Genomic DNA, 27326 nt, shown 5'->3' with positions numbered 1-27326 from the left:
CGGAAGTTGGCCTTATCTGCATTATTTTGAATGTAAATCTGTGGATCTGCCCATTTTCACATAGTTTGTGTAAATGATTTCTCTCATGTGACTTTTTTTAAAAAAATGGAGGTTGAAATAGCTATGCCTCTCTGCTTCTTCCTCAGCATACTTTCTCTGGGTAGGGTGGAGCGGGATGGAATGTATGGGATTCACATTTTTTTTCCAATTATGTAATCTTTACTTTTCCAGCTTTCTGTTGAATCATGTGAAGACTGTTTTTCTCTGTTGTCTGAGGTGGTACAGATTACCTTAAATCAGAGAGGAGAGGAAAAGAGAGTTACAGTTCAAGGGAAATGCTGATGAGGGTGTGGGAAAAGACCATGACTGACAGGAGAAGAGGAGGGAAGAACAATAGAGCTCACAGGGAAAGAAGAGAGCAAAAAACTAAACAAACAACCATGCCAGAGAGAGAACTTAGAGATGTTGGATGCTATGCGTAAAGTGACTCTTAAGTATGAAGCACGTCTGCAGATATAATAATCTAGGGGGGGAAATGATGATCTCTTTATACCTTTTATAAGCAATCAATGCATTAAGAACATAAGCATAAGAACATAAGCAAAGCCATGTTGGATCAGGCCAGTGGCCCATCCAGTCCAACATTCTGTCACACACAGTGGCTAGAAATCCAGTGCCATCTAAAGGACTGTCAGTGAGGCCAGGACACCAGAAGCCCTCCCACTTTTAGCCCCGCCTCCCACCACTGCTAAGGGGAAAGAGAAACTGGTGCAAAAATAAAGACCTATAGTTCTGTGGGTTTCTTTTTCAAGGGAGAGAACAAAATCAAAATGTTCATTATTAGCCACTATATGTTTGATAGGCAGTTTTAAATATCATTTGTGAAAGTGGCTTCCTGCAGGGCCAGTTCACTTCCCAAACATCTCAAGTACCTGCCTGGGGCACAGCAATCCAGGAAGGGCACCAACACACTGCGGGAATACAAGATGCAACTATCTTGTATTCCAGCTGATAATGGTGTGGGAGGAGACAATAGGTGTAGCTTGCGCTTGGCAACTCCCAGAGCCCTGCTGCTGCCATTTGGGTCCTGCACAAGCTCCAGAGGCACTGACAGTACTGCAGACAGAGGGCTTGTCATACTTCCAGCCACCATTGGTGTGGGAGGAGACAGTGGGCACAACTTATGGCTAATGTCATCTGCTAGAGCCAGGCTGCTGCTGCCTGAGCCCAAGGCTTACTCCAGAGGCACTGGCAGTGTTACTAGCGCCAGCTGCCTGTGTGGTGGGCATAGCTGATGCCCACCACTACCTTTCAGAGAGGTCTACTGCCACCTAGGTCCAAGGCATGCTGCAAAGGTGCTGGCAGCCCTGTGGGGAATCATCTTGATATTGCCCACCAGTGGTATGTGAGGAAGCAACAGGTGTAACCAATACCCTCAGTTGCAATCCAGACCCACACCACACCAAGCAAACCTCTCTGGTGCTGCTACCACTGCCAGAGTGGGTGGAGTACAATAGCTGCCTGGAGCGGTAACATACCTAAGTCAGCCCACCTTGCTATTGATTGAAGAAAAGGTTGCTCCCAAAACATCACAGCATGTGTTAAATCCATTCATAAACCCCTCAATCTGAGCACTGTTTAAGCTTAATAGAGCCCACTGCTGGGCTCAAAAAGAACGAAGATTTGATTGGTGCAGTGTAATCCAAGGCAGATGCAGCTTGTTGTAATTATTATGGGCTACCTTGGGTAGGGTCTTAATGTGCAGTACCTTGACTTTAAGAAACCCTCAGAAAGAACTGCAAGACAACACACTGGGAATGTGTTACCACCAAACTGCAGGGGGAAAGCAATGCTTCCTTTGATCATTGACTAAACCTTTTATCAGGTCTTCTGGAGCTTAGGGCCCACCCTGGAGAGATTCATGCTCTTGCATAAACTGGAGTGCCCACAGTGGGAAACATACAGCATTGGATTTCTGAATTTTAAAAAATCACAGCTGTCAACTCTGTGCCTGCAGCTAGAGGTGCTCTGAAATCCCCCACATTTAAAGGGGTTTATTAGCATTAGTAGGATTCAAGATCAGCTCACTTGAGTGAATTTTTCCTGCTGTAAGATCCAGGCCTCTCATAGCTTGGGAAGCAGCATGTGTCCGGATGGAGGAATGAGGGGCAGGGCGTGAGGTTTAATGGCTTCCCTCAGCAAGTTGCCCAAACTTGAGGTGATGCAGCAGATCTTGGAGAGAGAGATTGAATGCGATGGAATTCAATTGGCTCATTTTTATCTCAAGGAAATCAGAGCAGCGTACGTGGTTCTCCCTTCCTCATTTTATCCTTGTGAGGTAAGTTAGGCTGAGAAAACGTGACTGGCCCAAGGTCACCCAAAGAGAGCATCATAGCAGAGTGGGGATTTGAACCCAGGACTCGTAGATCCTAGTTTGACACCTTGACCAATACAGTACACTGTTTCAAGAGCTACCCAATTTCAGTTGTTTCCAATAATGACTAGCAACATTGCATGAATAGCTTCTGCATGGTTTTCCTTCGTTTTCTTTCTTTAGAAAATGAAGATGGGACACATCTTTGTTGTCCCTCCAGCCAATATTTGTAGTGGTTAGTGTGTTGGGCTAGACGCAGGTTTGAATTCCTGCTCAGCCAGGAAACTCACCAGGTGATCTTGGGCCACTTACTGTCTCTCAGCCTAACCTACTTCACAGGGTAGCTGTGAGAACAGAATGAGGAAGGGGAGAACAACGTAGGCTTCCTTGAGGTCCCTGGAGGAAGATTGAGGTTTTTTTTAAAAAAAATCACTAGAAGTTGGCAGCCGACTAGCTTCCTGAAGGTATCTTCTGCCTCAAGTGCTAATTTTTAAAAAACAGATTCTAATAGTAATTAGCATCTACACAGCACTGCCACCCTACTGTAATTTTTACCACAGTCCAGTAATGTAGGCAAGCACTGTTATCTCTACATTGACAACATCAGCCGAAAGATTGGCTTGCTCTTAACCACTGTGCTACAGCCTTCTAAGGCAACACCTCCTCACCTTTTCCCCCTCAGAAAAACTTAGCCATGAATTCTCTCTCCTAATGCAAACCATAAAGTGTCCTGCGGAGCCTGTAGCCTTTAAAGGTCTTCTGCTCTTGTCTCATATTTGAAATATGAACTACAGAAAGGTCATTTTTCATTAAACTTTGCTAATGGAACATGTCTACCTTTGAGAAACAGGATCCCAGTAGATGTTTTTGATCTGTTGCAATAAAAGAAATCATTTCCTCACAGATTACATTTTTAAAAACAAAAAAGACCCCTTTAACTGCTAGTTTTTACTTTTTGGAGCATTGTCATCATTATTTAGTAATTTATTTCCCACCCTTCCAGGTTCTCAGGGCTTACAAGAGGACAAAATCAGGAGGATCAAAAAATCCATATTTTAAATTATACTGAATTAAAGCATTACATTAACAAGACCGTTGACAACAGACCTGGAGAAGAATGGCCTTCTCTTTTAGTAGAAGATTAATGTGTAGCAATGGGCAGCTGAAGATTTGAATGGCATAGTGGTAAATAACATAACCTGGCAAATAATAGTCTATTAACAGTGCAATACTAAAGAGAGTTACTTCAGTCTAAGCCCATTGAAATCAAGTGGCTTAGACCAGAGTAACTTTTTTATTTATTAATTTAATTTATAGTCCACTTTCCCCACAAGTGGGCTCAGAGCAGATTTACAACATAAATACAGAAAAACAATTAAAAACATTGGTAGCAATCATGTGAATACAGCAGTAAACATAAAGCATAACTCTCTTTAGGATTGCACTGTAAGCCTCTGTTAAAGGGATAGGACATTTTTTTTTTCTCCAGGCAGTTGGCAGCATTAAAAGAAAGTTAAAATACAATCATCAGCATATTAAAAAAATTTTTTTTAATAGTATTGGTTCTCTTTCCAATAATACAAGAAAGATTTAAACAAGAGTTACACATGAAGTTCAAATTATATAATCATACAAGCATTAACATAATATACCATTAAAGAATAGAACAATGGCATAACATTAGTATTTTTAATTTGCTATCTACATTCTTAAAGTTGACCTTATAAATACAACTATTACTATGTCTTCTGTATCCCATATAATCTTATATTGTTTGTTAGTTGGTTGTATATCTTTTTCTGTAATGAATCCTACAAATCAGCATATGTTTTCTGAAATCTTGAAGCCTCAGGCCTGGTCACAATGGTAGCCTGAATGCTAGAGATGGCATGGGCTGTACATGCATGGTTCTGAAAGTTGCTGCCCTCAAGGTAAGTAACCTCTCCAGGGCAGTGTTCCCTGGGCTATTTGCAGTGTATCCTAAGTAGATCTATTCAGAATCCTATTCAAGGCCGTTTCCAGATGGCTTACCTGAAGCCGCTCCATGCAGCAATGTTGTGGATCGTGCCGGGGAAAACGCGAAATATCGCGTTTTCACGCACGAGTTTTGCGTGACGTCGCACAAAACTCGCGTGAGAAAACGCGATATTTCATGTTTTCACCGGCACGATCCACAACATTGCAGCATGGAGCGGCTTCAGGTAAGCCATCTGGAAACGGCCCAAGTCTACTCAATGGGATTTACTTGCAGGCAAGAATTCTTCTGATTGTCTGTTAGTGATTCTCGGGTTTAGAGCAATGTTGTCCTCCCAGGTTAGCCACTGGCTCTCCTTGACCTGGAGAGTGTTCCAGGTCAGGATGACTAGACAATGGCAATCAGAACAATATGTGGGCTGGAGGATTTTACCACTGAGAAAAGCGAAAAAGTTGGAGGCTTTTCAGTTGGGGCGGGGAAGAATCCAGAAGGGACAGGATGTAGTTTTACAAAACTATACATGGTATAGAAAACCTGGTGAAAAGCTTGCTTGCATTGTTTGTTTGTTCAATTGATTTGTTGGTTGGTCGGTCAATTGATTGATTGATTATAGTCTAACTTTCTAACTAAGATCTAAGGCATATTACACAGAGCAAGTCCACATGATCAACAATTGTGTGTGTGTGTGTGCATGTTATGTGCTTTCCAGTCACCTCTGACCTATGGAGACCCTACGAATGAAAGACCTCCAAAAATATCCTATCATTAACAGACTTGCTCAGATCCTGCAAACTGGAGGATGTGGCTTCATTTATTGTGTCAAGTTATCTCAACAATTAGGACATGCAATTGCTTGTCCTCAGCAGTTATAACATGCAATAAACAAATTCAATAGGGTACGGGTTACAGAAATTTGAAAACAAGCATAAATCCAAACACAGAGATGAACCATTGCTGAAACAAAGCATAACATCTTAGGATATGAATAACATAATCACATTTTAAAATATTTTAATATTATATCTCTCTTTGGATTTTCTGGGGGAAATACTGGCCGATGGAGATACCAGTTGGGTGGCAAAATGCATCTGTGCCTATTTTGTGGGCAAAAGTGACCCTTATCCAGCATACAGGTCAGCCATCCTATGGCAGAACACTAAACATATTCCTGTAATGAATATACAAAGGAAGTTAAGACCACATGGTGTAAATATGCAGATTGTTTGCTCTTCTGTCTCATGTAAAGTTTTTATTTCCCCAACTGCCATTTGAGTTTCAGACAATTTATAACTTCAGATTTTCTTTGCTAGATTTGTGCAGTGCTATCTAGTTGCAAACACAGCATTCCTATCCCTGACGAAATCAATGGAAGTCTCATTCAATAATGTAGCTACTTCTCGTATCACAATCAATGAATTGTGCACAAAACAGAAGCTGCCACATTGCAATAATTAATGAACAACTTGTAAATGGCTTTGAAGGACTATAATTGCTTCTGAGAGCTGTTTGTTCCCTCAGGGTGAGCAAAGCTGATTATTTAGCCTGAAGTCTATTCCATCTCCTCCTCTGAATTTGTAATGACTATTGTACAGTTATAAACTCCTGATACAAGATTTACTGCTTTTGCAAAAATTGCATGCTGTCTGTCTGTCTGTCTGTCTGTCTGTCTGTCTGTCTTTCGGAGCAACAGATGTGTGAGGCTAACTTTATGGGCAGTAGTAGCTTCTGCCCATGTGGTTATGGCAGATTGTGTGACAGTATGGTGTACCACAGCAATTCATTTTAGCCATGTGGGCAGAAACTGTATATGTTACTCCTCCTCCTTCTCATTTTTTATAATTAATTAATCATTAATTAATTTATTTATTTATGTCATTTATAGTCCACTTTTCTCACTGAAACTCAAGGCGGATTACATAGTGTGAGATTATTACAATCAGTATCAAGGACATTTCCATTCAGTGTCAAAGACATTTCCGTAAACAATGCCATAGGATAAATAAATACAAGTTTACAAAGACATAGCATTAGTATCTAATGCTATGTCTAATACAGGATCTAATACAGAGATGAAGAATTGCTGAATTGCTGAAACAGAACATAATCAACTCTAGGACAGACGTTAGACAACATGAAGCACAGGGAGTATATATGAGTACAGTTTTAAAGCAACAGCTAATATGTAAAGCAACATAGTGGTAAGTCTATGGTCCCTAACTCATTAGAGAAGTATCTGAGACCCCCTCCCTACACTACTGCCCTCCTATCTGAGTAAAAAGCCTTTTTAAATAATTTGGGTTTGCATCGTATGTGGAAATCCAGGAGAGTGGGAGCTCTCCTGACCTCCTTAGGCAGTCTGTTCCACAGAGTAGGGACCACCCCAGAGAAAGCCCGTGTACAGGCTACTGTTGTTTTCTTGCAGAGACCCTGTTCAGATGAGCGAAGTTGCCGTGGAGGAACATGGGGAGGGAGGCGGTCTTGTAGGTATGCTGGTCCAAGGCTGTGAAGAGCTTTGTATGTAATAACCAATATCTTGAATTGAGCACGGTAACTGATAGGTAGCCAGTGGAGTGACTGTAGGATGGGACTAATGTTCATGCTCCTGCTCGCTCCATAACAGCAGCAGCATTTTGCACCAATTGGAGTCTCCTAGTTAACTTAGATGGGAGACCAATGTATAGTGCATTACAATATAACAACATTTGATTTATATACTGCCATTCAGGACAACTTAATGCCCACTCAGAGCAGTTTACAAAGTGTGTTATTATTATCCTCACAACAATCACCCTGTGAGGTGGGGCTGAGAGAGCTCCACGAAGCTGTGACTGCTCCAAAGTCACCCAGCTGGCTTCAAGTGGAGGAGTGGGGAATCAAACCTGGTTCTCTAGATTAGAGTCTCGCCACTCTTAACCGCTACACCAAACTGGCTCTATATAGATGCAATAATAATATAGCAAACTGGCTCATTATTGATACTATAACAATATAACATCTACTGCAAATCATAGTTGAAGCAAGCCTTGGATCCACATTGTACTGATAGTGGTGGAACACATACTTTGCATACAGAGAATCCCAGATTCAGCCCCTGATCTTTCCAGTTACAGAATTTCAGGTAGTAACTTTGAGACAGGCCTCTTCTTGGGACCTTAGAGAGTCACTCCTAGTCAGAGTAGACACCAATAGGCAATACTGATCACTGGTCTGGCTCTGTACAAAGCAGCTTCATACGCTTGGGGATAGTTTTACTTATGTAGCTCTTTGTGAAATGAATTAAATTCTGCCCTCAAGTCATAGTTGACTTATGGTGACCCCCCCCCCCCGGTGGGGTTTTCATGGCGAGGTGGTTTGCCATTGCCTGCCTCTGCAACCCTGGTCTTTGCTGGAGGTCTCCCATCCAATTATTAACCAAGGCCAATCCTGCTTAGCTTCTGAGATCTGATGAGATCTGGCTCACCTGGTCTATCTGAATCAAGACTAAGTTCTATTTTACAAATCAGTGACTCCATAAGTTTGTGAGGTTCCTGAAAAGGCGCTATATGCTTGAGCCACGACTATTTCTATTGCATTGAGAGAGACTGCGGTCAAGCAGTAGTTTTCATCCTTCTCCACAGGGACTCTCAGATGGTTCCCAATTAATTTTTTTTTAAATCACAGACACTCAAGGAAGGCAATTATCACTTGCCATTCTCTCCCCCTCAGTATTTATTTATTTATTTGCAAATTGTACAGACAAGCCATGCTTCCATCAAACTATGCTCTTCTGAGCAGATTGAAGAATTTGAAAGACACCAATAATTAAAAGAAAATAACTCTGTGTAAAAATAATCTCACCAGCATATAAAACAGGGAGAATCTCAATCAGAGCTGGTAAAGACAGAACAAGCAAACAAGAGAACCAGTATGATATGGTGTTTAGAGTGCTTATTCCATCCACTGTGGCACTTAGCCCTTAGTGCAGCTGAAGGTGCACATCGGAATGATGTGGTGATGTTTAATTTTTAAAGGAAAAGGTGAAATAGACAAGGTTTCCCCTCTACTTCTGCAGCCACTTCACACATTATCACATTCCGCTACCTTATGCTCATTCAGACTGTTGGCCTATCCAAGTCAGTATTGTCTACTTGTCTGGCAGCAGCACTCCGGGGTGCCAAGCAGAGGGCTTTCCTACCTACTCCCTGATTCTTTTAACAGGAGATGCCAGGTATTGAACCTGGACCCTTCCGCATGCAAAGCAAATGCTCTGTCCCTGACCCAGGGACCTTCTTTGGTCCAGTGAAACTGTCAGTGCCTGTCATGGTTTTACAGTCTTTGAGAAGCTAATGGTGATTGAAGGGTGGCTGGAGACAACTGCCTTTTCTTTCAAAGGCCTTTCTCACATTACTCTGGGGACTGGACTGAATGGAACCAGAGCTTGTATAATGTTATTAAAAAACAACTTTTTTGCTGTTGCTGCTTGAAACTACTTGCAGAGTATCACCCATCGTTGTCCAGTTGGCTTTGTAGCCAAGTGGGGATTTGAAGCTTGGTCTCCCTGTTGTACTTTGAATATGCAAGCCATGGCACTAGTTCTTCTGCTGATAAGATCCTGGAAATTGGGGAGTTGATTCCACCAATTAGATATTAAATATCTCAGGACTGATTTTGTATGATATGCAAAATCTGCGAGGAGAATTTGAGAAACATCAATTGTTTTTCAACTGAGAGAGTTACGGGGACTGTACTGTCCAGTCACTTGGCAATGGCATGCATTCAACTTTTATTTGTTGACTGCAGTTTCAGAAAAGCAGAGAGAGAGAGAGAGAGAGATTAGGGCCTGAGCCAACTCAGCTCCTTAATTCTTGCTCCACTTTTTCACTTATCTTGCAACCTGCAGGCTCAGCAAATATACTGAGGAAAGTGATATCTTGTGCACCAAAAGAGAGAGAAAACTAAGAGAAGGAGCCCCACATCCCACTGCTGAATTAACATTTGCTGTGTCAGAACTTTGGGGCAGGATTTTTTTTTAAAGTATTGAGGGAAGTGCAAGATAACTTTACTATCTCAGATTTGAAAGCAGAGTCCCTGTTTACCAGTCTCTTTCTCATTCTAGCCTCCATCAGAATAAAAATACACACAACTCCAAAATAGATTAGAAAGACAGACTGCTGAATTGCAACTGATAACAAAGCTCAAGACAGTGCATCCTCCTGGACTGAATCGAGACCTAGGCTTCCTGTCTCATTACCAATGCTGATTTCTCCATACCCACCACCCCTCTGCATACCCCACCCTATCCAATCACGCCTGCTATTGTCATTCACTGGCTTTTGTCATTGTTGTTGGCATTTGGCACCTGAACTCACTCCATTCACCAAGATATAAGGTCAGATGGACTCACATTCTAGCTGTATCTGAAGAAGTGAGCTGTGACTTATGAAAGTTCATCCCCTACCACAAATGTTAGTCTTATAGGTGCTACTGGGCTCTTGCTCTTTTCTGCTGCTACAGACAGACCAACATGGCTACTCATCTTGATCTAACTCCAAAATAAGTTATATGTACTCTTAGCTTTCATCTTTGCTGAGAACGTTTTTCATCTCTGATTACTATTTCCTGTTTGCTTTTGAAAAACTTAGAGGACCATACATAAAAATGATCAGCAGCGCACAAAGATGAATTACAACCTTATATTCAAGTAACGCACTTTGCTATTTACAATGTAGAATGTTGGCGTTATGTAATGTGCTGCGGATCTCTAAGCTTCTTCCATATACTGATATTATATTTGTGATATTTGATAAGCTGGAAACTTATCCAAAGTAAGCACACCCTAAAGTTTCCTTAACCATTTTAATTTCCATGAGGCAGACCATTCTTGCTGCAAGATCTCTTATTTAAATCAGCTCCTTCCAATTAATCAAGAAAGACTTAAAGGGATTCATCTACTGCAGTTATCCTCAATGGGCTGCCTACAAATATTTTTCCTGGTACCCACTTGCTTCTTGCATCTTAGTGGTAAAATCCAAAAGGAGTTAGGAATTTCGGATCACTCCCCACCTCATTCTGGGTAGAAGCATGGCAGTTGGGTGCCCTTAGCTTGGCCATAGACACACGACTATTTTATGTCTCTGAGCCTGGCAACTTCTTTCTGTTGGCTGAACAGGGAGCAAATCATCACCTTCCTTTGGAAGCTGAAGCCAAACAGCATCACTTGTCCAAAGCACATGCAGCCATTTTGCGACTGGCCTCCACCCTCCGCAAAGCTGGCAACTTGAGTGGCGTTAGACAGGCAGTTTCCACGGGATTCAGAAACAAAGCAAGAATACCTAACAAGCAGAGGCAGGCTGCCACAGGGGAATTTCCCAGTGGGCTGATGGCCTACCCCCACTTGGGCTGGTCCAGCCCAGGGTGAGAAGGATGTGCCCAAACTGGAGCAGGCAGCTTGCAGCCCAGGTGAGCCAGGCACGATGTGCCGATGGCCAGGCCCAGCAGAGCTGTGGGAAGCCCCCAGCTAAGCCACATGAGGTGTGGGGTTGTCTGGCTCCTCACTCCCTCCTTCCTTTGTGGGAATGGGGTCTGGCAGGCCAGGGGCATTTCCAGGGGCATTTTTGCATCCCAGTCCTCCCCATCTATTGTGCTAACCTGGTATCATCCAGTTCCTGTGTTTGCATTGTGGATTTTCAGTCACTCAGTTCCTATCCCAAATAAAGCATCCGACTGCATTGATTCCATTCTGTGACCAGCCCTGAGATCCACCCACCAATGGGCATTTCCAACCCATTGACCTGATATGGTAGGGAATTACAAGGGGAAGGACCTCCCCACCCACTCCTCTGTTGGAAACTTGTGTCAATGGTAGATCAGAAGGCAATTTTTCTGCTCATCCATTCTGCAAGGTGTTTGTTGGTAACTGCAACCTAAAGGAGGGGAGCAATAAAAAAGGATCAGGGGTAGAACCACAGATGCCTCGATGGCCTGCGACTCAGGAACCTGCACACAGCAGCCTCCATCAGGTCCCATCAGTGGAACCAAATTAGAAAGCCAAGTCTCTGTGTAGTACTGTTTTGGCTAGAGAAGAATAAACTAGGTGGGATGCATACTGCCGTGTCAGAGAAGCACAGGGAAAAGGCGGAATTTAGTACGGAGCACAAGATTCACCTTCCTGAAAGCCTCTGCTTTCATTTGTTTTGTTTTGTTTTTAAGGCTCTTGGATTGTGAAAATAGGATGTAGGCAATGTGTGCTGAAATTTCAAAAGCCAGTGGAAAGGTGGAATAAGATTGCCTGTCGTTGGAGCAGGGCTTGAATACTTGGCATAGCTCCTCTGCATATGAATATATACAAAGGAGGTGAAATTATGCACATTGTTGAGACAAGTTGCAGAATCCCGTTTTCCTTGCCACAAAATGTGGATGGCTCAGCACAGAATTTTAACCCCTTCCCCCTGGGATCAGATTGCACACAGCCCCGTGAACAGTTCAGAGCAATTGTGTTCTCCACATTCCTGCTTGTTAGGAACTCATCCACTGGCTCTGCAGGCAGGAAGCGGCTTGACTATTTGCAAGCATTTGCTTCCAGTGTTCTGATGATCTGTCCCCCAAGCTGTTCATTTCAGTGCCTTGAACACTGTTCACTATCTCAGCCACGCATCTTAGTGCGAGAGCTAACGAAAGCTTAAAATAGGCCTGCCAAAACATGGTGGTTGTTTTTTCCCCATCTGTTGCCACTTGTACTTTTTTGCTTCATTATTTTATAATGAAATGAGGCCATGATTGGTTGCTGGAAGAGGTGTTGGAGTGGCTGGACGAAGCAAGCTACCCAAGGCGGCCCCCCACAGCTGCGTACCTTTCTCTGGTCCCATCTCTTGCCCCCTGCTTCTCATTATCCCCACCCAGGAACTGGAGTAGTTAATGCTTTCTTTTCTCTGTGTTCCCTAAACTTCTTTAAAGACAGCCAAACAAGCTGCACATGCTCGACGGAGTTTCCCAAACTTTTGAGAGAATTCAGGAAGCCCTTATTGGGCATGTGTGTTATTTTCAAATGCCAGAAAACAATTTAAAATGGGTGCCCTCTCTGCAGTAGGCATGAGTATTACCTAGTAATGCCAATCTTATATAATGAATAGGGTATTTTGCCCTGATGGTTCCTTGGTATCAGTTTTAGGAAGAATCGCCTGACAATCTGTTCTGTTTTTTCTCAGTACTGCAAAAGCAGTTCTGAATGTGTTTTTCATGCTGCAAACCTGATCTTAGAATACAATTCAGTCACACATTGCAAGTCCTCATTTCATGAATGCATGTGATGGCTGAGAGAAGAGGGGGAAGGTTGACGCCCCACCAAGAAAAATAGAGTTTGTGCAGTCTTCTAATCCCTTTTTTTATGGGCGGGGGGAGTCTGGAGTTGTGGCATTTGGTTCTACCTTTGCAGAAGTTATTTTGTTTTATTGTTGTTTTGGCAATTTCTATGCCACCCCTATACGACTTGCTTGAAGGTGTTTACTCAGTAGGAAATAAATACCCTTAAAGCAGTAACAATTAAGAAACCATTAAAAGCCCAACATTTATGCTCACTGACAGAGCATCTGCTTTGCATTCAGAAAGTCCCAGGTTCAGTCCATGGCATCTTGTAAAAGATTCTGTGGATCATGTATTAAGATCAGCTGTAGAGCACCTCTGCCAGTCAAAATCAACAGTCCTGAGCTAGATGAACCGATTGTCTGACTCAGTGCAAGGTATTTTTGTGTAGTGCTTAGAGAGTCGGACTAAGATCTGAGAGACCCAGGTTCAGATCTCCATTCTGCTGTGGAATCTTGCTGGGTGACTGGCCCAGTCACACATTCTCAGCCTAACATACCTCACAGGGTTGTTGTGAGGATAAAACAGAGGAGAGGAGAATGATGGAAGCTGCTTTGGGTCCCCATGAGGGAGAAAGCTGGGATATAAATGAAACAAGCAAACAAACAAATATTGAGAGATGCTGTGACTCAGTGGTGGAGCAGATGCTTTACAATGGAGAAGGTCCCAAATTCAATCTCAGTTAGCAAATGCCGGGAAAGATCTGCCTGAGACTCTGGCAGCATACACCAGTCAGAGTAAGTTGGTGATCCCAGCATGGTGCCCATGGGTGTTATGGTGCCTGCCGCTTTGTTACGAGGTACCCACTTGCTTCTCCCCCAACATAATCTCATTCTAAAGTGAAGAGCCTACCCAACAGGAAGCAGTGACGTCAGAAGTGCCTGGAATGCAGGAGGTCGAGCTAGGGACATTCATATGCAAAGAGGGACCAATTGCAAAAGGAATGGTGGGCGAGAACATTAATTTAACACATGTTGTGTCATCATCAGAGAGCAATCCATGGTCTTAACTTCATGCAGCTGTTCAAGTGGGCTCCAGTCTACAAAAGCTCCATCCATAAAACTCTTTAAGGTGTCTATAAACTCCTAGTTGATATAGAAAATATTATCTTATATATTCACTTCATGGTCAAGTTATTGCTTATCCTGTATTGCTTTTCAGAGTCCCTGCAATGATAGAAATAATGGTCCCATTGTCTTCTGCAATACAGAAAGGTCAGGACAACATTTTGTAACCTCCAAGCCCTACAATTCAGTGCCAAGGGAAAAAATGCCTATATGCAAAATAAGACAAATAAATAACACTCATTTTGCATAAATTGGCCAAGTTGCTTTATTCAGGGTGTGTGATTTGTGTTTCTGGAGAGCACAAATGAGTGCGTGAGTGCACTAGGGGTGCTCTGCTTTGATGCCCCAGGAGAGAGCAAGCAGCTGAAATCTTGCAGGCTGATGCTTTGGAATCGCTGGCTGCCACCACAGGCTGGCAATGCAGATCCGTAGAGGAGATGAGAAGAGCTCCTGGTGGGATGAGCCCACGATTCTCTTCCACACAGGATACTGAACAATCAGTCCCATCTGTCATGGGATTCTAGCCCAATTAAAATGCACTTCTTCGGTGAAGGTTGGCGTGGGGCGGCGTTTGGCTTAACCTTTCAAGCCTTGCGCTTCCAACTGTAGGCTCACATTTACCCTTCACTACCTTGGTCACTTCTTCCTATTTTCTTCTTCTGTTCCTTCCTCTCAGAGACTTATGCAATTTCCTTGGAGGTAGGGAGCATTTTTACAACTGTGAAACTCTGTAAAGGGCCACTCTTGGTGCTATATCACAATCATAAAAATAATTTTTCTTCCTTGCAGAGCCCAGAATTCATTCTGTCCCTGGGATTAAAATAACAGGGACATTCTGCATTGTCCTGCCTACATGTGGGAATATTCCACCCCCACCAAAATACGTCGCCTGCCCTGCCTTCCTGTAATCAGTTGCTCACAGTTGGGTCCAAGAGTTTTGCGGTGTTTCCTGTAGGGCCAGAAAATATTATGGGGCTGGTATACTGGAGATGGTTCTTAAGCTTTCTTTGGCAATTACATCTTCCAGCTAGTGGCTGCTTTGACTTGGCAACAAACATTGAGCAATAAGGCTGGTGGAAGCAGTTATGTAATGCTCTTGGCTGCAGATAGATTGGGTGTCATGGGGGGTGAAGCCGGGGAAGAGATCAGGGGGAGAAGCAGCCCTTATAGTCTGGGTTGGACTGCGGCTGTGCATGGGAATGGAGACAGCCTAGTTAGCCGTCAGATTTGATTCACATATGCAGGAGAATGAGGTGGAGATGAGTTCTCAGAGGTCCAAAGCGGTAGAACAGTCTGCACTACTTCAGATTGTGGGCTAGGAATTCTCACTTGGAATGTTCCTTTGTATAAAAGCGCCCTGCAAAGGTAAAAGTAGCACTGTAAGAAGAAAACTCCTGCTCTACCCTACCCCTTTTGCTTCCTGTGCCAGAGGAAACTCTGCACTGATCCCCTGTGGTTTTACAATCAGCAGATCATTTTGACAGACTGCTAGGTGTGGCATCTGTAGGTTGACCTCCCCCCCACACACCAAATTCGGCATGCTTATCTGCTTTGCTCATCTTATAAATGTACCTTGTCTATGTTTTTTTTTCTTTTACCAAATCAAGAATGTACCATAACATTTGATCCATGAAAGGGATCAAATGTTAAAAGCTTAACTTGGAGTTTCATAGAACACATGGGTGGACTATGAAGAAGGCAATCTCATATTGACATCTACATCAAGTCTACCCTGTGTTTGGTAGTTTGAGCTGAGTGAGAGAGAAGGGCCGTTTCCACACATCTCCCCCTCCCAAAAAATAGCACAAAACTTACGGAACAACGTGCCTTCATGGCGTGATTTTCCATCATGACTTTGCTTCGTGGCGTGTTTTCTAACGTCATCGTGACACGAAGCAAAGTCATGTCGGGAAATCGCACCAAGAAGGCACGTCATTCCATAAGTTTTGCGCTATTTTTCGGGATGGGGAGAAGACATGTTGAAACGGCCATTGTCTCAAGGACTCCTAGTGAGTTTCATGGTGAATAGCAATTTGCACAGGTCTTAATCGACCCCTAAGCACCACACCACACTGGCTCTTTACTTCATAGCTTTCTAAGGTTTTGCAGGCATAAATTGTGAAGATGGGATTCTAAATTCCGAACAGGATGAATAATTTTACACTTGTGTAATGGAGTAACATATGTACAGCCTGTTCTTTTTGGGTAGAGTGACCTAAAATATTTGAAAACTATGGTGTTTGTGGGTTTTGCCCAGCTTTGAATATGCTGCATGGCTGAGGCAAAATCTTTTCACACCTCCTTGTGATGTTTTCCCACAGACATTCCGATGGCCAATTGCTAGCAGTATCGATGTTAACGAGATGTTGGAAATTCAGGTGTTCAACTACAGCAAGGTCTTCTCCAACAGGTGAGTAATACTCTACACAGAGGGCATGTTCTTTTCCTTCATCCTTTGGCTCTTTTGGAATTATTTTATTTCCATGAAATGTGGGTACTCCTCAATATCCATTCTTACGTCTTGACGTGATGGTGAGAGGCCTTGTTTGGACACCACCTTTCCTTGCAAGAAGTAGGAAGAGGCCTGGCAAACAGGCAGGTGGTCACGTAGCCTGGCAGCTCACAGGGTCAACCTGGTGGCCACTTTCAAAACTGAGTTGCCCAGATTGAAGACTACAGCAGGCCTTGGGACTTCATAGCAGCCAGTGCCACAAGATTGGCTCTCTGGGGCCATCAGATTCTCATGACTAGACTGATCCCAGTCTGTGGAATTAGCATTCCTACCGGAATTGCCTGCTGTTCCCTCCTCCAATGATAAACCAGTACCTGACATCCAGAGCTCCTGATTCGAGTTCCCTGGCCCGTGATAAATAGCAAGTTAAGGAGAGCTCTAACTGTGGGCTATGAGAGATTGGACAGACAGATAGAGATCTCTCTCCCTAACTTGCTCCTGTGAATCACCGCTTCTCCCTCCCCCCTTTCCCCAAGGAGGGGGGGAAAGCTGCAGGCAAGGGGTGGGGGAAGCCAAGGGAGAAAGCGAAGGGGGGTGGGGAAGCTGCAGCAAATGGCTCCCAGTTTCAGAAGCACGTGCCGTCTGCTGCTAGATGTGCTGGGATTCTCTGGTTCTGTTGGGCTTTGGGCGGCTTTGGGTCAGTGGTGGCTCTTGTGTACTTGGCTAAGGCTTCTTTGTCTAAGAAAAAACATGGGATCTCCTTCCCCCATAGGATACAACAGAAAGGGACCTGGTTCAGAGGCCCATAAAATTGGGCCCCTTGACCTAATCTTCTTGAAACTTTGGGGGTCTTTAGCCAGCCTACACTCCACAGCAATTGTGGTCTCATTTTCTCCAAAAACGGCCACTCCACCACCCCAGAAAGTTTATCTCATAGGAAATAATGGACCCAGATAAGGTATTTTTGGTGTATATTTTTAAACTGGATATACCAAATCTCACACGTCAAGTACTAAGAACACTAGAGTTCTTAGTGAGACCAATGTATGTCATTTGGAGCATGATAAGCTCTGAATTTCAGACACGGATTTAGAAAAAGATGCATTATTTTCTGAATTGTTTAAAAAAATACCTTGGTTTGTTGAACCCAGTCTAGCTGCAGGGGGTCCCCCCCCCATCTGTAGAGAAGCAAGAACCCATTCACAGATGCAGATCAGCACTTAATGTTGTAGAGAGCAAGCAATGCCTGATCTAGTCTTATGTTTCCCTGCAACCCTACTTGTACTGATCTCTCAGCTGTGGTACCCGACTGCCTCAGCCATGACTTGCCTGTGGTGATTGCTGCCTCTCAAGCATCTGCTATTCCATTCCACTCTTCTTTACCTCCTATCTTTTGACTCCAGATTATTAAGGTACTTTCACTGAGGACTGGCTTGGCATCATGACTGACTGCTTCAGTGCCCTTTTAATAATGAGGGAGGAGCTGTGGCTCAGTGGTAGAGAATCTGCTTTGCATGCTGAAAGTGCCAAGTTCAATCCCCAGCATCTCCAGTTAAAAGTATCAGGTAGTAGGTGATATGAAAGACCGCAGCCCGAGATCCTGGAGAGCTACTGCCAGTCTGAGTAAACAATGATGATTTTTATGGACCAAGGGTCTGACTCTGGATAAAGCAGCTTCCTGTGTTCAGGTGTAAAATCCTGGGTAACAGAAAGCATGGTGCTCATATTTGGTATCCATGCAACTTCTGCTTGTACAAAATCAGAAATCTTGAGTCTTGAATATTAAATTTCTCCCAGCCTCCTCACTGTGAACTTGTCAAAAGAGTGTCTTTTTTATTTAAAAAATCATGCTTTTAAAAAAACAATGTACTAATTTTTCATTAAATCAAAACAGTTTAGCTGAAGACAGATGGCAGGTTTTTAAAATATATATATATATTTATTATATATTTTCACATTACAACGACTTCAGTGCACATGAAGGTATAGCAGAAGATTAAAATCTTGCTGTGAATAATAGCTTCAGATGGCAGTTTTTTGACAGTTTTGGTGCAGAGCTATCTTAGCACATGCATTCATTCTTGCTATTGTCTCAACTTGCAGTTTTTGGAAGTTTGGGACTTCTTTAAAACGTGCAAAAACTGTTCAGACTTGCCAAGCCGGGTCAGACTAAAGATCCATCAAGTCCAGAATTCTGTTTCATTGGTGGCCATCCAGATGATGCTCAGTGCTCACAGGGCAAATGTGAGGCCCAGCCAGCCAGACTAAATGCACTGTGCAAACTGAGAGCCAAGCTACAAGTGACGCCTGACACAGGTTGGACACTTGTCAGCTTACCTCAAGTTTGGATGGGAAATGTAGGCGGCCTGGTTTTACAGCTTGGCTCTCCATTACAGCTGCAAGACCAGGATGCCTACATTTCCCATCAAAACTTGAGGGAAGCTGACAAGTGTCCAACCTGTGTCAGGCATCACTTGTAGCTTGGCTCTGAGTGTGTGCTGTGGAATGCTCCTTAGGGATCCTTTGTGACACACAGAGGTTCCAAGTGAAGGTCTCTTTGCTCATATTCTATGGCACCTATCTGTATTTTCCTTTGAAAAATAGGGCATGTATGTATGTATCATATGGGCCTGTGTGTGGTTGGCTTCTGATTTGTTTTTAATGACTCTCAGTGGAGGCTATTGTGGGGCCAAGAGGAGCCATCGAAGCACTAGCAGTGCAATCCTAAGCAGAGTTACACCAGTCTAAGCCCATTTAAATCAATGGGCTTAGACTGGTGTAACTCTGCTTAGGATAGCCCTATAGAGGCAGGAATTGTGTGTTCAGCAACATTCTGCATTCCAGTGGTTCCAAAACTTAAAGGAGATATTAGACAGAGGTGGAAAGTCACATGGTAGATGGAGGCAAGGGACATTGTGGAGAAGTTCATGACAATGTGTGCCGGAAGTACAGCTCAAATTTTGGCATTCTGCTGTAAGTTACAACTCAGCAGGGCAGAACCCATTAGTTCCACCAATCCAGAACCAAACCCAGTTTTACACATTAATTTTCTAACATTCAGAGAACTATTTCCACATTATCATGTCTGCTAAGGAATTCTGGCATGTCTGCCTCATGTGAGAGGATGAATACCCACCTCTTTTCAAAGCCCGGCAGTTCTGGCTGCAGTGTAAGACAAGTTGCCCCTAGATGTTGGTTATGCCAGTTAACCAAGCTGTCTGATTAACAAACCCTTTTAAAGTATATTTTTGAGGACATCAGGACTTTAGTATATTACTTTTCAGATGAATGTGCACAGATCTGAAGAAAGCAACATAGATTTCAATACAGTTGAGTAAAGAGAGGGTACGGCTTAGTGCTAGGTGCCTTGCTTTACAAGCAGAAGACCCCCCAGTTCCATTCCTGCCCCCTTTAATTAAAAGATACCGGTTAATAGTTTGAGGGAAAGATCTGATTTTTGGTTGAGCCTTCGAGAAACCCTGCCAGATAAAACTGATAATGCTGAATTACATAGACCACTTCTTTGATTTGGAACAAGGCTATTTCATATATGCATAAAGGTTGCCTGTCATGTTGAAATGATATTAAAGAAATATTCCACTTTGACAGAACCAGATTCCATTGCCAACAAAAATTTGTGGGCAGCTCGTTTTGGAATGTGCCAGAATGACCTGTTGTGTTCTCTGTTTCTCAGTTATCCTAGTAAAAGGTATCCTAGGAACAATTTTCGGGTCCCACCTTTGCAGCTCTGAGACCATCTCAGCTTTCTCTCTAGCTTGCTCTTTTTCAAAAATTTAATTTGGAATTTAATTCAAATGACACTTGGAGAAATGTTCAGTGTGAGGCACTATACTGCTAAGCCAGTCCCTTGGGGAGCTTTAACTGCAATGTAACTACGTTTCGAGCTAAAATAAAGACACACCAAGTTATTAAAGTCCATCTTTCACTGAGCTTGGCCTTACACAGCAGGGATGCTACTGATGATAATAGTCTATTGCATTAATTGTACTCACTCCAGGCATAGAAATAGTATAAGAAGAATCACTTTCTTCCCAGTGTTAATTTAATTTTGAACACGAGAGGCACCAAGAATCAAACCCATCAGGGTCATGACTTCTGACTTGGAACTTTTCCCACAACTAACTTACATATGAGAAGCTGTAGCTCATCTGTAGGGCAAAAGCTCTCTGTATAAAGCATGCACATTAGTGTCTCACATCCTCAGTTAAAAGCATTGAAGTCTGGGAAAAACCTCAGAACTAGACAACTGCAGGCTTGGTAGGCCTCACTCATGTAAAGCGGCTTCTTCGTCTGTTGTTAATGGTTATATCATTTTTGTTGAAATACACAATAAATCATCATCAAGTATCTCACAGTTCCAAACTATCTGCCTGGTATATTTTATTCCCCTCTTCCTCCAAAGAGCTGAGTGGCGCACATATTTTTCCCTTCCTCCATTTTATGCTCACAACAACCTTATGAGGAAGGTGGACTGGGAGAAAGTAAGGTAAAAAAGCTTTCAAATTCTTGACACTGAATTATTTAGAAGATAGACAGTGATGATGATGGTAATAACAACAAAAACAGCATTCAATTTATATACCGCCATTCTGGACAACTTAATGCCTAGGCTTGTCGTTCCCCCGCTCAGGGCGGGGGATCCCCTGCTCTCACCTCCTCCCCCCGTCTCCACTTACCTGGCCAGTGGGGGGTGCACCCCCTGGGGCCCCCCCAGCAGCGTGACGCACCCCCAGGTGGCACAGTATGCCCCTGCACCCCACTGCAGCATGCTCCTGTGCCCCACAATGGGCCCATTTTGGCCCAAATCAGGCCCACAAGGGGGGGATTCAGTCTTTTGACGAGTGCAGGAGCGCTCCCAGGTGACCCTTTGACCTGCATGATGATGTCACTTCCCAGAAGTGACATCATTACAAGTGCCGGGAGCGCGCGCAGACTGCATGCACACATGAAAGAATACTCCGAGGCCGGCAAGGGGTAAGTGCCAGGCTCCCAGTCTCCCACCGGGGGACCAAGGGGACTGGCAACCCTATTAATGCCACACTCAGAGTGGTTTACAAAGTGTGTTGTTATTATCTTCATGACAATCACCCTGTGAGGTGGGTGGGGTTGAGAGCACTCCAAGAAGCTATGACTGACCTAAAGTCACTCAGCTGGCTTCAAGTGGAGGAGTGGGGAATCAAACCCGGTTCTCAGATTAGAGTCTTGTCTCTCTTGACCACTACACCAAACTGGCAGTCTGGAGCTAACTGTATGTAAAATGCTCTTTTCACCCCAGCATGTCTAAACAAAACATCAGCTACTCATTCTGAGTCCCCAGCATAATTAGCCAGCAGCATAATTAGGAAAAATGTTGAACAGCAGGCAACAATGAGGATATCTTTTTAACTTGTTGAAGTTTGTCTATAAGTCAAACATGTTGTGCAGCTGCAATTTTTTCCCTCACTGTAGAAGGAACCAACAACACAAAAAAACAAAGCTTTGAGTGGAACCAAGTGTCAGAGACTGCCAGCTTAGGTCTCAAATAACTTCACTGCATGAGTCCAAAGATGCATGAGTTAAAGCTTTTAATAACCTAAGAGTTCAGCACAGAAAGACTTTCTTGATAGGAATGGCTGTCCCCTCCCCCTGTTAAGCATTACATTCTTCAGGCGCTACCTGGCAGCAGCTCTCCTGAGCCTTGCGGGGAGGGGGCACAAGAACTAGTTTTAACTGGAGATGCCACGGATTGAACCTGGGACCTTCTGCGTGCAAAGTAGGTACTCCGAAGCCCAGTCCATCCTCAGTTTTGACACCATTGTTACTTTAGTAGAGAGTCCCATAGCACCTTTAAGACTAACCAACTTGATTGTAGCATAAGCTTTCGAGAACTACAGCTCTCTTCTGTATCTGACAAAGAGAGCTGTAGTTCTCGAAACCTTATGCTACAATCAAGTTGGTTAGTCTTAAAGGTGCTACTGGACTTTACTATTTTGCAACTACAGACTAACATGGCTAACTCCTCTGGATTTATTACCATTGTTACTTGGACACCAATTTCCTGTTTCTTTGGGACAAATTTTCCTATTGACTCAATTTTCAACATTATTTTTGCATCAATTGCATGTACATGGCATGAAAAAAACAAAAGAAACTGAATCAGACAACAGTGAAAATAAGGTAGATGTAAATAGACAATGAAAACATACAGAATTTTTTATGTCTCTATCGGCTTTACCCTATTGCTTTCTCTTTGTGGCTAGGCAGATGCAAAGGGCAATGCTTTACAATTAGCTGTGGTTTGTGAATTCAGACCTCTTAGCAAATCATTGTTAACACAAACAGTGGCTAACAAAACCAATATGAATCCTAGTTTGGGATCCCAATTTGATGTCAAGCAACGTATCCCAGTTTTTTGGACTGTTTGCATTCAGACATCATAGTAACCCAGCTTTATAAACCACAGTTTATCATAATGTCTGAATGTTGCTTTCATTTGCCATATTCTGGAAGGAAGATACCTGGATGTTATATCATTTACATCCATCATACAAATACAGTGCGCTATCCAAGTGCTACAAGATGGAGTCTGAAAGGGGCCTCATGTGCCTTAGACGTTCAGGGTCAGGGATGACAGACCAGTTATTGAGTATGCTCACAACCATTCACTGAATAGCACGCAGATGCTTGATAAGAGAAAGGGCTATTTGCTTACCAGGCAGAGAGTCCCAGATAAAGGAGTGACACTCGATGCTCACCTGGGCCTGAATTATTGATGGAGCCACTGCTGAGGCTCCATTGTGTGGCTTTGTGATGGAGACTGCATGCCTCATTCTTCAGCCACTGACTGGTTTGTGGCTAATTAGCTTGCAACATGATCTGGTTTTCCAACCTGGTCACTTGGCCCAAGATTCTGATGGCAACCTATTGACCAGCAAGACAATGGAGTAGAGCAAAAGGTTTATCTGTCTCAAGGAGTTGGAAGGGGATTGGATCCACTGGGAGAAGTCCCAAAACATGTTGGCAGGGCGGATCTTTTCCCACCTTCCCGTTCCCGAAGTAGCCTACTTTATCCCAGAATTGCAGAGCCTCGTGTGCAAAATGCACCACAGGCTGCAGCAAAAAGGGAGAATCAGACAAGGAAGAGCAACTTTCCCCACACCAGGCTTGCTTGAGCTTCTTAGCAGCTCACAAAGAAATAGGAATACTAATAGATTTTGCAGCTTCCCTGTTTAAACTCCAAAATCCCTTCGTCTTTGTGTAAATTGAACCTATCAGTTTAGTATCAGTCCATGCTAATTTTTTCCCGTGTGAATTCTTCGCATAACATTTACACAATTTTAACGTTATTTGTTCTTCAGTTGCATATAAATAGTGTAAAAGCAACATTAAAATGTGGGAAATGCCATGAGAGAAATGAACAAATTGGGGATTTTCTTTATTTACTTCATTTAGATCCCATTTTCCTCCCCAATGGGCACCTAAAGAGGCTTACATCATTCTCCACTCTTCCGTTTTTATCCTCACAACTGCCCTGCAAGGCAGGATAGGCTGTGTGTGTGTGCGACCAGTCTAAGATTGTCCAGAAATTTCCATGGCAGAACAGGGATTTGATCCTGGGTCTTCCCGATAGCCACTACGGTACTCTGGCTCTCCACCATCAGTGAAAGTGGACAACATGAAAGCTCACAATGCCAGCATATGAAAAAAACCTTAAAAGGGTAGGTTTTGTCTTATAGAGTGCCACAGGGCTCTATTCTCTCACTCATGCTCTCTGTGTGTGTGTGTACTAATATGAAGCTGCTAAATGAGACTTCACCTACCTTACAGGGTTGTTGTGAAGATAAAAAAAGAGAAGAGAACAATATATACTGCTTTGAGTCCCCATTTGGGAGAAAGGGTGGATATAAATGAAGTAAAAATTAAAAAAGGGACCGGGCAACCTTAGCTTGACAGGTTTGGAGAGTGGAGGAACAGATAGTGTTGAAGGGCTAAATGCACAGTGCAGCCACCTGTTGGTAAACTAGGGTTGTCAGTTCCCCTTACCCTCCCAGTGGGAGAGGTGGGACTCATGCGCTCACCTTTTCCGAGTCCTTGTGTGTGCACAAAGCATGTGTGCACTCCCGGCACAGTGTAATGATGTCACTCCTGGAAGTGATGTCATCATGCCTGTGCGGGGTATGCCTGCTACACGCTGGTCCAGGAGGTTTTTTGCCTACTGGGCTATTCCCCAGGGCCTTTCCCCTCGCCAGCTGGATGAGTGGTGGCAGGGGGCAGAGCTTGGGAGGGGGTGATCCCCCATCCCCACCAAAGGACAGGCAGCCCTATAGCAAACAGAGGAGGTGAAGGCCAAAGGTTTGGATCTTGTTACCTGAACCCAGATAGAGGAATCCTTACTTGCTTACCTTTGTGAAATGCAGTGGTATAGCCCAGAAACAAAAACGGTTTTATCTCTGAAGCATTATTTTTCTTCAGCTCTCAAAATCTCTGTAGGATTCATCTCCTTCTAGAAGAAGTGCCTTCTTCCAGACTTTCAGAGTCCTGATTGACACTGTATTGTTAGATTTAGAATTAATGCAAGAGTCAGATATCAAATTACTGTGGCAATGGAAGAAAGTTCTGGAAAGCAGCTTGTGGAGGACTGAGAGGGCAGAGGCCTTTGTGATTGCTGCTCTGCCTGCTGACGCAGCAGTTGTGCAATTTAGGTGGTATAGTTTTGAGTTACAAGGAAATTACAATGAGTTGGATTGAAATGTGAATACCTTTAATCAGGGCTTTTTTCGGGAAAAGGTGGTGGATCCCTCTATCATTACATGTGCGTGCACGAAGCATGTGCGCGCCACTGGAAACACATGATGACATCACTTCCAGGAAGTGACATCACTTTCGGAAGTGACCTTGCTTCCCGGAAGCGAGGTCATCGCGCAGGGCACAGCCATCCCCTGGAACACTCCCTTGATTCAAGCCCGCTCACCTTCCCGACCCTTACCTGGCAATGTTCCCTCTAAGCAGTGCAGTGTTGTGAGCCAGAAATCCTCTTTGTGAGCAGCAAATTGCAAGTTTGGTCACGTCTTTTCCCAAACCAGAATCCATTTGATTAAAAGACTTTTGAATTAGATTGAGGCATTGGTATCAATATTTTGATGATACCCACTTATGCATGTGGTTCTCAAAAGCTTATGCCTCAATACAGTTGGTTAGTCTTAAAGGTGCTACTGGACTCTTTTTGATTTTGCAACTACAGACTAACACGGCTAACTCCTCTGGATATTAAAAAGTGCATCTGTAATATATGGAGTTCACTGCCACATGAAATGGCAACTGCTAGAGGGTATTAGGGACTTTAAAAACGATTAGAGAAATGTGTGGATGAAAGATCTATTCATAGTTATTTTAGCATAAGAGTTAACTGGGGCAGTATAGCCAGGCTAGCCTGATCTTAGATCTCGGAAGCTAAGTAGGTTTTGCTTATGATCGCTTTTCCAGTGCTGCAGTTTTGCTGGTACATAAACAAGAGTGATAATTAAAGTATTGCAAGCTACCCTGCCTTTGGGATGGAGTGGGATTGAAGTCCAATAAGGGAATAAATAAAGACAAAGTTATGGTACTTTGTATTATTGCACTTTTTCTAAGAGAAATAATAATGCTTTGCATTTCTATAGCAATTTCACAGAGAGCATTGCAGATATTACAGGTAACCCTTACAATGGCCCTGTACGGTAGGCCAGTGTTGTTCTCATATTGCAGATGGATGGTTGAGAGTACCTAAGGCCACCTTGGTTTCCTTTATGCCATTTATAAGCAACTGATGTAAAAATGACCTTTAAAATATATTAATTTTTAATTTTAACAGGGTCAGGGTCATTTGGGGCCACATCCAGCTAGACTAGTGTCCCTGGACTGGAATCAGGAATGGATAGGCCCAGGGTAGGCATCTAAGTCATGAGCAAGCAGGAGTTGTATGGTATCAAGAAGGCTAAAAGTTGGGTTGCCAGCTCCAGGTTGGGAAATTCATGGACAATATTGGGGTAGAACCTGGGGGAGGGGCATAGGTTGGGGAGGAAAGGGACCTCAATGGAATATAATGCTATAGAGTCCTTCTTCCAAAACAGTCATTTTCTTTAAGGGAACTGATCTCTGCCACCTAGAAATCAGTTGTAATTCTGGGAGATCTCCAGCCACCCCTGGAGACTGCTAACCCTAGCCAGAGGCTTGAGGCATGTTCATTGACAAACAGAAAGTCAAGACTGAAAATCAGTTGCAGGTCCAGAGGCATAATCTCTTGAGTCTTCTTTTTTAAAGGGACACTGTACATGTTTTAAATAGTCAAGTCAGAGGTTCAGGTCTATGAAACAGGCTTCACCAAACTAAGTCCTAACAGTAGGGTTGTCATGTACTGCTCATGGTGCGCAATCTTCCACTGATCATCATCAAACATCACTAGCCTTTGTGCAATGGGTTGCTCTTGGAATTTACCATAGAGTTTCCTGTAATTCCTAGAGCTACCTATTGTTACTTCTGGATTGTACCTGGAAGGGACACAGTGACACTGGTGACTTTGCCAATGGCACATACACCCCCATGTCCCTTCCCTGACCCCCAACCCTCTCTCTGGTCATCAGGCTAACTGCCCTGCCCTGATTTGCTCTCTTAGGACCAAACTAGATGTGGGGGTGTCCCTGTGTGTGACACCAGGATGCCACCACCATTTTAAAGCCTAAAATGGGTTTCTTTCAGTCAGCTGATCCTATCAGCTCTCAGCTGGCCATCTTGAAGAGGGGACTGAGGTACACCGGAAGTTGGACCGGAAGTTTTTCTGAAGCAGATAGCCCAAACAGTAGAGACAGAACAGCTCTGCAGCAGCTGGCCCAAGAATGCCTGAAAACTCATACATATATAGTATTTTCTCTTAAAAATATCTTCCCTTTTCTGGGTAGAAAAGATTTCTAATTGCTCTAGATAATATTAATTATCAAGTTTTGCTGAAATCAGTTTTTGGTAATATCATAACTAGAATGCTGAAGACTCAGTCCTTTGGAAGAGTCTACTGCCCAAACACCAGTGAAACGAATGGGAGCTGCACAAGCACATTATTCAGCAGATGATAGGTTTCCCTTGGTGACT

At 43.4% G+C, this 27326-nt stretch overlaps 1 protein-coding gene across 3 annotated transcripts in view; it reads left to right on the top strand.

The window, feature by feature from the left end:
• OTOF (otoferlin) overlaps positions 1-27326 on the top strand; it is a 183374-nt gene that overhangs the window by 33350 nt on the left and 122698 nt on the right. For all 3 annotated transcript variants that reach the window (XM_054976825.1, XM_054976834.1, XM_054976817.1), the window contains exon 3: positions 16075-16163. In XM_054976825.1, coding sequence (XP_054832800.1) covers positions 16075-16163 — 89 coding nt within the window. The remainder of the gene's footprint in view (positions 1-16074; positions 16164-27326) is intronic.

Source organism: Eublepharis macularius, chromosome 1, assembly GCF_028583425.1.
Source record: "Eublepharis macularius isolate TG4126 chromosome 1, MPM_Emac_v1.0, whole genome shotgun sequence".
Classification (NCBI taxonomy): Eukaryota; Metazoa; Chordata; class Lepidosauria; order Squamata; family Eublepharidae; genus Eublepharis; species Eublepharis macularius.
This window is presented reverse-complemented; position numbering and strand designations above follow the sequence as displayed.